Genomic DNA, 12,682 nt, shown 5'->3' with positions numbered 1-12,682 from the left:
TTCAATTTGTCTTCAAGGCTGTAGGGCATTCTCACTCTGTCAAAGGACACTAATAATTATAGTGACTTAAAGTAGTGGAAAATAGTCACAGTATGCTACATATGAGAAGTGAACTCAGAGCTTCTATGAGCTGCTCACTTGTCAGTTAGATCTTTGCTCCACTTAGAAAGTAGAAGAGAAAAACCTTAGTGACTGGCTGAAAATGGCTCTTAAATTCCCTCCCAGAGGTTAATTTTAGAACCACTAATAGGAGCAGTGCCTTCATTTTTAGTAGTTCATAGCAATGCTGCCATTCATTCAAAATATTTGTTTAATGCAGTGTTTCCCAAAGTAGGATTAATGGTGCATTAGATAATTTACCTGCATTTTTTATAATCTGTAATGGAAACATTTACATTATCTTAATATGGCCCCTATTTAAGGATTTATGTGATACATTCCTTCTAGAATTTAATGTCAGGAAACATTTTCCTCCAGATGAACTCATCTGGTTCTACCCAACAATTTGAAATCGATAAACTCTTTCTGTCTCCCCTTTTTCCTTGACTGCCAGGACCTGCAGAACTAAATGGATCAACTGCAAAACTCTTACTTTTCTCATTGGATGGCTTTTGATATGTATCTTTTGATATTTTTTAATTGTTCAAATACCTATTAATTTTTAAGATTACAAAATTCAGCAATGTCTAAGAAACAAATATTTATCCATCGCTTAGTCACTCAGTGATAATTACCATCAACATTAGGGCTATATATACTTTAGGATTTTTTTCCATTAGTATAGTAAATATGTATATACTGGCAATGGCATGGCATACATATGTTGTAAACTGCTTTTTCACTTAGTAATAGATTAGGATCATTTTTATGACACCAGTAAATACAGACTTATATTGTCATGTTTAATGGTTGCATAGCTTCCCGGTGCATGGGCGTATACAATATAGTTTATTTAACAATAAATTCGTGTCTTTAGATTGTTTTTATCTTTGAACTGTGAATACCTTTATTTGTTTCATTTATGTCTTTTTATTGTAAACCCCTTAAAATTATCATTCAAAATAGGTGAGAATAACCAATGAATAAATGAATGAATGAAACGCTAGGAATAGCCAAGATATCTACAACTGTAATAAGATTGCAGTTGCATTGTCGTGTATTCTTTATAGTACTGTCATTGCAGAGATGAATAATTTTCCTCCCCTCTAGTTCTCAGTCAAAATGAGCGAAACTTCGTCCACTAGTATTTCCATGATTCATCGGACTTCTTCTGAAGGTCAAGTTCCTTCCCCGCGCCACCTGAGCATCATGCATCCTGTTGTGGCCAAAAAGATCAGCTTCTACAAGAGCGGAGATCCGCAATTTGGCGGGGTCAGGGTGGTGGTCAACCCTCGTTCCTTCAAGACATTTGATGCTTTGCTGGATAACTTGTCAAGGAAGGTGCCCTTACCTTTTGGGGTGAGGAACATCAGCACCCCTCGGGGAAGACACAGCATCACACGCCTGGAGGAGCTAGAGGACGGCGAGTCCTACCTGTGCTCCCACCGCAGGAAGGTGCAGCCAGTGGATCTCGACAAGGCCCGCCGGCGCCCACGACCCTGGCACAGCAGCCGGGCCATCAGTGTGCAAGCGCACCAAGCCCCTCCAACCGCTGCAGCTGCCACTGCTGCTCCCGGCAAGCTGCGTGCCCCACGAAAGCTCTTGGTTTTTAGAAATGGCGACCCGAAGATGAGGCGTGTGGTGGTTATGAACAGGAGAGTCACGCAGAGCTTCCAGGCGTTTCTGCAGCACCTGACGGAGGTCATGCGGTTCCCGGTGACCAAGCTGTACGCTACAGACGGAAGGAAGGTGAGTGTTCCGGGGGTTGTTCATGTCGGAGTTCGCCTTATGTGGGACATAGGTGGAGGCCCCAGAGAAAGGAGGGTTTTGTGCGCGCACGTGCGCGTGTGTGTCTGTGTGCGTTCCCACCCTCGTGGGAGGGCACTGGCTCACCTGGGTCGGTGGCCCCACTGTTCTCTGGTCAGAATCTGAAGAAGCCACTTCCATGAGGGGCTCTTTTTAATCTCAGACTCCCTTCCCCTTTCTCCTTCTTTAGCAGCAAGTTGTATAATGTGTTGGCACAGAATGCAATCGTGACAATATTTCCAGAAAAGTCATGGCCAAGAGTGATATCGTTAGGTAGAGAAAGCATTTTTTTTTTTTTTTCCCCTGCCATCCATGCTGGTGGGTTGGTAGGGGAGCAGAGGAGACCTTCCCCTGCAGCTGTCAGTGTCGCTACCAGGCCCTTTCTCAGCTGGCTCAGGGTGGACGTTTGGCTACAGCTGGATATTTTGGTGGGGAAGGCAGAGGCAGAACTGCATACCTTTTAAAGATTCCTTTAGTTAGGGCAGAAGACATCTCTCTTCAGATAGTATACAGGTTGAGTCAAGATGTTGGTCTAGTCATCCCCACCTTGATACTGGTAACTTCCTATACATTATTGGTGCCTAAGGAACACTTGGTGATTATCCCTTTCAAAACCTGAAGATTGTTGAGTTGATTCCACTCGCTATAAATAATATATGGAAAGGGGGTACTTGGCTGGCTCAGTCCATCTGACTTAGTTTTGAGACCCATGTTGGGTGTAGAAATTATTTTAAAAAATAATAATAAAATTTAAAAAAATTACTGTATGGAAAGAACAAAAATGTCATGTTGCTCATGTAAGGACCTTAACTCTTTGGTTTCTTCTAGGTTCCCAGTCTCCAAGCTGTGATCCTTAGCTCTGGAGCTGTGGTGGCAGCAGGAAGAGAGCCATTTAAACCAGGAAATTATGACATCCAGAAGTACTTGCATTCTGCAAGATTACCAGGGATCTCTCATCATGTATACGCCAAGGGAAGTGCTAGGTCAGAAAGCAGAAAGAGTAAGTCCCTTAAATATGTAGCTTTTATTTTTAGCCCTGAGTTGTGGGTTTTGTTTTGTTTTGTTTTTAACCACAAGATGAAAGAAAGGAAACCCAATCCATGCTGAGTGGCCAATTTCCTTCGTCACATGAGAGAAAAAGAGGGGATCAAAAACATTTTTTAAAAAAATTTTAAAAGATTTTATCTTATTCATTCAAGAGTGAGGAAGAGCACAGCATGGGAAAGGCAGAGGGAGAGGGAGAAGCAGACTCCCCACTGAACAAGGTGCCCAATGCAGGGCTCGATTTCAGAACCCTGAGATCATGACCTGAGCTGAAGGTAGAGGCTCCACCATCTGAGCCACCCAGGCGCCTGACTGAAAACATTCTCAGCTGGAATTGGTTATATGTATAGTTGGAAAGAGTTAAAGAGATTGTAGGGTTGTTTTTGTTTTTTTAGATTTTTTCAGACCAATCAGTGATTAAATTGAGGGGGTAAGCCTTTATTTGTGTATGTGGAGGGCATACAATACCTAGATAAGAAATAAAAATACCAGCATTTCTTGATTTGGAGAAGAATTCTATGGAATTTGTATAAGTGACATCTGGTAGTTATATGGTTTTCTCCAAATAGTACCATGCAGCATCAAAGCTGAGCTCAGCAGGTTAGTTGAGTGTGTTTTAAAAATCTCTAAGTACGTATGACTCCACTTTCTGAAGTTCTTTCAGTAAAAATCACAGCCCTTGGATCCATTTTTTTTATTTATTAAAAAAATTCATGTAGTCAGTTCATGCTGGTTAATAATAATCTATGTTGATAAATCCTTAGGCAATGCTGCACAGTATAGCATAATCCTTTGTGTAGGTGAGAAGGAGGGCTTGTTGATGCCTGAGAGTGTAGGATGGGCGGTAAGTTCTCTATGCAGGCACGGTTAATCATATTATTCATTGTGCTCAATATTTTAATATCATTATTCATTGTGTGCAGTTTTTTAGCCCTATGCTGAAGAATTGATTGCCACTTATACTTAAATTTTGGTTTTTATGTAGACATAGAATAATAAGCTCTTTAAGTAGTATTAATCCCTCTACTTATTGCTAAAGTGGGTGAAACTCATCTATTATGGATATATTCAATAGATATCTATCTACTAATGTTTCTGTTCTGTAGGCATTAGCTGCCAAATATCTGTTAAGCATATGGTAGTACTGTTTCACTGTGTACATATTACTAAAATGATTTTATTATTTTGTGTGTTATGGGTTGTGAATATGATTTTTGATGGTGTTAGGGAATCTGAGGGCTCTGTTAAATTACACTTTAAAAAATTTTAAGAGAGCCCTTTTCATTTGTGATTTTGGTAAATGCATGCCAAAAATAAGAGAAAATATTTCCAGATTTATTCTCTAAAACGTTGAAGGTATTTAACTGATGCCAAGCACACACAAATCTATATAAACTACTAATAAGAATTTGATTGAGTTTAAGAGGCTTGAGTACTGAAGTTATCTTTAGAGACACACAGTAAAACTATAACTAGATAGATTGGTCTGTTGTCTAGCTCTGTTCTCTTTTGTGCTCTATATTAAATCAAATGTAATAATTATACAAAGTGAATGCAAAATTAGTAATTACTCAATTAATGTTGACTTCTAAATAAATTCTAAAAATGTTTTAACTTTCATAATGTAAGTATCTCTTAGATATACACAGACAGAAAAATGAATTTCACTGTAAATTATTACTCATTTTGTTTGCATAGGTAAGCAGCACTTAGTTAGACTCCAGTTTCAGTACTGGTAAACAAAACAACAAAATAAAATCCCACAAAAATCTTTTTATTTTTGCTAGAATCATTAGCAATTTCTACTTCCCTCATTAAAATTGCCTGATTAAACTCAAGAAAATTATAATTCTGTGAATCTCATTATTGAAGTAAGATTGTAGATTCTCTTTTTGAGAATAGAAGTGTACCAGATATTATAGTGAATTCAAGTAACCAATGAATACATGGAGGTGAGAAACATGTTAATGATATCTTACTATGAAATTCAGAAAATATGAAATTTTCATACTAACTTTTTCCTTTTCTTTCTTTGCTGCCTCTTCTATTGGATATTTATAACTTCTCTATTTTCTACGTTTTGATGTGGGGCATCTTTTACTCTCAAAATCTTGAAAGTGAAGACACATGTGCCTTCAAGCCCAAAGTCCCAGATTTATTCTGTTTCTTCTGACAAAATGCATAATAATGATTGCTACTCAGAACAGTCTTTTGCTTCTGAAAATTACTTGGCCTTAGAAAAAAATGATTCTCAGAATTTATTGATATATCCTTCTGAAGATGATATTGAGAAATCGATTATTTTTAATCAAGATGGTACCATGACAGTTGAGATGAAAGTTCGATTTAAGATAAAACAGGAGGAAACCATAAAATGGACCACTGTCAGTAGAGCTAGTCTTTCTCATAACAATGAAAAGAGTGAGGTAGGTGGTTTTCCAGGAAGAACAGATGATCGGTTTTCTGGTTTAAAAATTGCAGCATGCTCATTGTCTGCAGATGTCTCATCTCTGGAGAAAGACAATAATCAAGAGGGCAGTTTGGCAGAGGACATAAATACTCAAATGACAGATCAAGAGACTGAAACTTGCCCTTCTGCTAGTTGGCAGAATGCTGCTATGGACACAAACACCAACCAGGAGACCAAGGATCAAGCAAAGCATCATTTTTATAGACCCCCTACACCTGGACCAAGGAGAGTGAGACAAAAGAAATCTGTGAGGGGGAGTGTGACCTTAGTATCTGAAACTGAAGTTCAAGAGGAAATGATCTATAGTGAAGAGAAGGAAGATGGGGAAAACAAATCTGAGTATCATATGTTCACACATTCTTGCAGTAAAATGTCATCAGTATCTAACAAACCAGTGCTTGTTCAGATCGATAACATTGAACAGATGGAGTCATCTTTAGAAAGAAAAAAGGAAAGCAAGCTGCTCAAGTCAGGTGCAATACGTGCTGGTATTGTAGAAATAACAAGTCAGAAGATGTTAGAGATGTCTCATAATAATGGCTTACTGCAGACTTTATCAGAAAACTCAATTGTGGAGGAAGGTATAGTTGATAGTGTAACATCAGACAACAAAAGTAGTATCAAAAAATTAAGACCTTGTGGTAACACCAGTGACAGATGCAGTCCTGCTTTAGCAGATATGACTCATTCTTTAAGTAACAACTGTGGAGCTGACAGAACTATTTCTGAGACCCCAGCTTCAGTAGGGCCTTCCACTGCCACCATAAGAATTGACAGAGTGATTAATGAGTTTGCTCAGTGTGGTGTAACAAAATTTCCAGCAAATGAAAAGCAGAGTTCATCATCTGTTGCCAGCAAAAAGAAGATGAAATCTCAGCAACAAACGATAAATTCCAGTTATCAGGATGGGAAGATTGCAACCCAAAGAATTCTTAGTAGGAGTGAAAAAATGAACACAAGAGGTAGAATTGCACAGGGAATCATATTGAGGGATTCAGACAGTTCCCTTAAAGAGGGAATACTGTGTGAGGAAGACCGCCACATAAGTGATATGGTAATTGAATCAAATTATTGTTGTTCCAAAAGTAATCTCAATCCCATGAATTCCAAGAATTTCCATGTAAATAAATTAAATGCTCTTCAGAATCCTAGGAAGTTTCAAGGACTTTTAGCAAAAAGGAAGTCCAGACCAGTAAGTTTAGGAGGATCTACAAAAAGAGAAATTGGTCAAGACAATAAAGTATTTCCCCATAATGAGCTTTGGTGTTGCAAAAATAATTTTGAAGATCAAAATTTATTTTATCTGTTTAACTTCCTTGAGCAAAAACCCAGTGCTGTTTGTGGACCACAGGCTCAAGCAGAAATAGCATCTTGGTATTTGAGAGGAATGACCAAGAAAAGTTTAGTTTCGAAAGTTAATAATTCACACATAACTTTAAAAACTCAGAAAAAACAAAAAGGGGATAAGTTGAAATCAGGTACTGCTATAAGTAAACATGTTACAACCAGGGCAAAATCCTTAGCTTCTTTAAGAAAAGCTGTTTTGCCTGAGGATATTAGCCATCATTCAGTTCAAAATTATATACAGAGATGGTTGCAGAGCATAAATCCACATTCATCTTTGCAACCTAGAAAATCAGCTCCAACATACAAAAAGGAAAGGAATGTGGTAAGTTGTAACAGCAATGGTTTTGTAAGAACTAATTCACACACAAGTTCTGGAAAAGGAAATAATTTTGTTAGGGAAAGAAATAAACACATAACTAAAAGTGCCAGTTTGACAGAAAATCTAGGCAAAAGGATAGGTAAATCTTTTGACAAAGATAATAGTGACAACCTTTCCAAAGATCTGGGTGAGAATGAGGATGAATCTCTGAATGATGCTTGCTTGTTTCCCTTGCATGAAAATTGTGCTTTGTCACAGTCAGCTATCAGTGATCATAATACTAAAATCCAGGTATGTGCTGAAAAATTAGGACCAGAGGTAAGCCTTATTTATGAAGAAATAAACCTAGCTACAAAAAGGCGCGGCATAGAAGCTGCTATTCAAGTAGATCTTATGGAAGAAGACACTCCAAAAGACCTTTTACCAGTCTTGCTGCTTCGCCAATTGCAAGCTTTAGTTCCTAGTATTCATAAGACTCAGAATGGAATTATTCAAATGCCAGGTTCACTTGAAGATGTTCCTTTCCCTTCCCCAATATATAAATCATATACTAATGTCCTTCTAGCTTGGCTTCTGGTGCTGACCTTAAAGGGAAGTATAACTAACTTCTGCCAAGGTGATGCTCACAAGACTAGCAATAGAGCTTCAGAAATACGTGGATTATTGGAGATTCTAAAGCATACTGCCATCACAGAGGAAGCTGATGATTTGAAGGCTGCTGTTGCCAATTTAATGGAATCAACCACAAATCACTTTGGACTCACTGAGGGAGAACATGATATAGTTTCAGGAGGACTTTCTGCAAATTGTTCCACATTCAACATTCAGAGAGTTCCTAAGTGTATTGAAAATGAAAAAACACAGAAAATATCCTTTTTACATGGAGGCTTCTCTGGCAGTGAGGGCTGTGGCCCTGAAGTCTGTGTTTCAGAGTTGACTTGTTCTTCATGTAAGATGTGCACTGTGAATAAGACCTATCCTCCAAAAGAGATTTGTAACCTCAGTGACAATTTTTGCCCTAGTGATGGCTCTACCACTGATCAGACCTCCATAAATAAGGCTTGTTTCCTAGGAGAGGTCTGTTCACTTACTGATGCTCTGTCTTCCCATAAAGCTTGTACTCATGATGAAAACCATAGTTATGAGACAACTTGCCCAGTTGATGAGACCTATATTCCCCAAAAAGCCTGCAATACCAGTAACTTTTTAAATTCCAAAGAAAACACATGTGCTGATAATTTGGAATTGACTAAAGAATTAGAAAGGATTGTTGAAGTTCAGAAAGATATAAATATTTTGGCAGACCCTGGGTGCAAGCATGGCTTTAATATATTGATGTCACATCAAAATACCAACAGTTTAAATCACTGTGGCTTTCCCATAAATGAAACTGAACCAGAATTTGATAAGGAACATAGTTCTGAGGCTGAATTTAAAATTTTTTCATTAAAGAAATTTCAGGGTAAAAATGCATCTACATCTTCTGATAAGGAAGACTCGAAGACTTCTGAAGAACCAGGCTCAATAACCAGTAGCATGACATCAAGTGAAAGAAACATTTCAGAACTGGAATCATTTGAAGAATTAGAAAACCAGGACACTAATCTCTTTCATACAAAGGTAAATGCAGGAGAGCCAGCCACTGAAGAATTGATCCAAAAAGAGTTAGAGGCTAGTAAAAATTCAGAATTGATAGAAGTCTCCAGTGGGAATATTACAGAAGAAGAAAAAAGAAATGATGTAATTTGCAAGGCAATCAGTAGGAGGTCAGCAACACCACCATGTTTAGTGTTTTGCTATGATTCTAAGCAAAATGTTGAAAGGGAGCTCAATGAAGGAGAAAGTAAAATGAGAGTAAAAATGATGGTGAAACATATGGAAATTGGAAGTTATTCAGAGTCCTCTCTTGATTTTAAAAACTGTTTCACAAGACCAGTGACTTCTGATGGGTCAGAATTTAGACTAGACAGTGAGAGTGAGCAGCCATATAAAACATCCAGTGATGGCCCCAGTGGTGGTTGTGAGGAGATTGCTGAAGAAAAAAAATACAATAAAGGATTTGTTAAAAGGACAGTAGAAAAGCTTTATGGGAAAGGAGAAGTTATTAAACCATCTTTTTTTTCTGGGTCTGTGCACAGATCTCAGGTTTGTCCTTATAACTCTATGGAATTTCAGTGGGCTAGGAAAGATGGTCTTTATGATTCTGAAGGTCAGTCATTTGGGTCTTCTGAACAGGTCTCTAGTAGTTCATCTATGTTACAGAAATTTCCAGAAGAAGATCAAGATAAATGTGATGTGAGGGCCAGTTATCACGAGGGAGACATAGGACATGGTACAAAACAAAATAATCATAAAAGAATTGTTAGAGATATAGAGGAAGGGGTAGTGATTGATAAAGGAAAATGGCTCCTGAAAGAAAATCACTTGTTAAGATTATCATCTCCTGAAAATTCTGGCTTATATGGCAATGAAGATACCACATCAGTGGATACTCTACTTAATAACGGCAATGAGGTGCCATATTCACATTTTGGAAATTTGGCTCCAGGCCCAAACATGGCTGAGCTATCCTCTTCAGAACTGGAAGAACTGACTCAACCCCTTGAACTAAAATGCAGTTATTTTAACATGCCTCATTGTAGTGACTCTGAGCCTTTTGGTGAGGATTTGCTAGATGTTCAAAATAAAACTTCTGCCAAGGAGATAATGCCAGATCATCATGCAGAAGAGAAGGCTAGTCATAAGTCAGGAAGAGTATGCACATCAGTCACTCAGGTTTTTACGTCTGCTGGTAACAAAGTCCATCCTGTCTCTGATGATACTATTAAAAACCAGCCATTGCCTATTAATAATGTAATTCGTGGTGCACTTCAGGAAGGTGACTCTCTGGATAAGCTCTATGCTATTTGTGGCCAGCATTGCCCTATACTAACTGTTACCATCAAACCTATAAATGAGGAAGACCGAGGATTTGTATATTGCAAAGATTCTGATTTTGAAAATTTCTTGGGTCTCCATTTATGGATGAAAATACACCCACATTTACTGCAGTCAGATAAGACCATGTTCAGAGATGAGAACAAAAAAGTAAGGGGTAGAAAAACATTTATTGATAATGCCAGTGATGATACAGTTGATCAGCTTTATTTTAATAATACATTTGACTTGATAGATAAAAGAAAATTAAGAAAATTAAGAGGAATTAACTCCATGAGCTTAAAGGAAGAAAACAATTTAAAGAAATTTCAATCATATTTAAAGAAGAAGTTTTGTGTGAATTTCTTGCACATATCATTGTTGGTTGTGGATGATGTGAATTCAAATACACAGGGTGGCACCAATAAGACAAATGAAATCTTTGAAGTAGTTGATGAGAATAACAACTTACTAAATTACAGATTTCAGAATTCATTAACAAATCTCAACCAAGTAGTAAGAGAAAACAACAACTATCATTTCTCTTTTGAAATGCAGGATCAAACCTGCCTATTTTACCAAGTTGAGACATCCTTAAATATTAGCAATAGCAATGTATTAGAAATATTTTATATATTTGAGGATGAAAACCTTTTTTTTTGGGAAGAAGAAAGCCAATTTGATATTGAAAACAGTGATGAACAAGATTTATAATATTAATATCAGTAAACCTTTTTAAATCAATGTGTTTTTTCCTCATAATGAGGTGAAACACATGGGATGGATATAGACTAACTTCTAAAAAATTTCACACTTTAAAATGAGCTTCTTCTAGAAAGTTTGTATGTGGATAATTTGATTTGACTTTCATTATTCTGCTGATCTTCATTTTTCCAAAAACTAAAGACTCAGTTTTTATTCTCTTACTTTTGAAATTTCTGTATTTTTTTCCCGAATATATGTAATTTTCCTAGAATTGTGATTTTTTTTTTAGGACATCATAAAAGCCCTAAGGACAGGAATTCTATCTTTTTCTCTCTCTTTTTATGTTGTTCACTTTAAAACAAAATGTGTACTGATGAATAAATGGAATAGACATAGTCTCAAAGTGTATATCATTTATTAATTTTAACTTTAACTTTAATTTTAATTTGTTCCAAATGTTTTGACTCTAGTTTCCTCAGAACATCTATCCAATAAACTCAATAAGCATTTCCAAGGGACAAGATCCATTTTCCGTCATGATTTAAAAAAAAAAAATGCTTTACTACTATGCTCCCTCTCTAGTACTTTGCCTAGAAATCGTACTCTTTAAACAGCAATAAAATGTCAAGAAATCCAAATAGGTCAGGAAAAAAAAAAAAAGGAAAAACTTAAGGCATGCTCTGTGAAGAGCATGGAATCATTTAACTTGGGAACAAAAATTTAAAATTTAAAATTCTCAAAATTGAAGAATTGTTGTGAAGAGGAACTTGACATATTTTTTTATGTTCAACTTCTATCGTGGCTGGCGTGACAAATCGACCAGGAACATGAGGGTAAGAGGATGAAGAAAAGAAGTTAAGAGACAAAGAGATGGGGGCAGGAGGAGCACTGAGGAGGATGTCCAACAGTGCTAAGTTTATTCAAAGCATTAAGGCCATATATATAGTGATAGGAAAAGCAATACACCTGTGTCTAGTTAAACAATAAGAATTTTCACATTTAACTATAAGCAGACCTCGTGATGCCAAATGGCTGATGCCAATACAATTGTTCTGTATTTGATATGGCAAACCTGAAAGTAATTTATGAGCAGTACTGGGGCAGCAAGGACCAGCAACGAACTTTTGACTCCAACCGAATTGTTCTCATTTGTTTAGCAAGCATGTGGGAAGTCACGTAGGCGAGTGCACAACACATAGCACAGACCCTTTCTCAGTGCTACTCAACTTTTCTGTCCTAAACCTCTGTTAGGTTATTTGGACTTTAAAGGAGGCACAAGTCAGGGCCTGGTTTGGTCCTCCTCTCAAGCCTTATTGTGGCCTCCCACAAACTTCATTGAAAAAATTTAATTAGATATAAAGAAATACATATTACCTAGAAAGATAAATAAATTTGATTAGACTGTAAATTGCCTTTTTTGAATACTTGTGGTATTTTGCCTGGGATTTATCCAGGGAACATTTTAAGATTCCTTCTACTTCATGACTATCTTACAGACTATATTGATGGTATAGAAACACATAAAACATTGAAGTCTATATCTCTTGTCTGGAAAGAACTTAAAGTAGAACAGTTAATGTTTTTTTGGAGCCATATATGGAGGTACTAAAACAACTTAAATATGGTATTAACTAAAGGTAACTAATCACGTAAAAAAACACCTTTGGCTACAGTTTAGCACGAGTCATAAATTCATAAATTATGAGTTGCTATTTATTTCACCAGATGAAGACTTACCTCTATGTAGAGTATGCTTTTTCTACATTAAGTGATATGCTTTTCTCATTGAAAAATAGTTTGCCATGTTATGTAAACGTCTATAATGACCAGTGAGAGTTTTGTTGAAATAAAGGGCTAAAATTATGAAGAAATAAGAGGAAAGGGGGAATTAATTTTGTGCCTACTTTATAATAGGTCTGTGGTAGTCTTACAGATCTATTAAATGTAATCCTTCCTCATAAAGGTACTGTGCATTT

At 36.8% G+C, this 12,682-nt stretch overlaps 1 protein-coding gene across 16 annotated transcripts in view; it reads left to right on the top strand.

Moving 5' to 3' along the window:
• RP1 (RP1 axonemal microtubule associated) overlaps window positions 1-12,682 on the top strand; it is a 357,833-nt gene that overhangs the window by 42,378 nt on the left and 302,773 nt on the right. For 15 of the 16 annotated variants that reach the window (XR_014308427.1, XR_014308428.1, XR_014308429.1 and 12 more), the window contains exons 2-3: window positions 1,210-1,848; window positions 2,734-2,905. Coding sequence is in view for 13 of the 16 variants with exons in the window: in XM_082719229.1 (XP_082575355.1) it covers window positions 1,210-1,848; window positions 2,734-2,905 (811 nt within the window). In the remaining 3 variants the exon portion in view is untranslated. Of the gene's footprint in view, window positions 1-1,209; window positions 1,849-2,733; window positions 2,906-5,067; window positions 11,105-12,682 lie in introns of those variants that run through there. The other variant, XM_082719221.1, reaches the window with a different exon arrangement.

The sequence above is a fragment of the Mustela nivalis genome, assembly GCF_964662115.1.
Source record: "Mustela nivalis genome assembly, chromosome: 2".
Classification (NCBI taxonomy): domain Eukaryota; kingdom Metazoa; phylum Chordata; class Mammalia; order Carnivora; family Mustelidae; genus Mustela; species Mustela nivalis.
The sequence above is the reverse complement of the archived record's forward strand: the minus strand, read 5'-3'. Positions and strand labels throughout refer to the sequence as shown.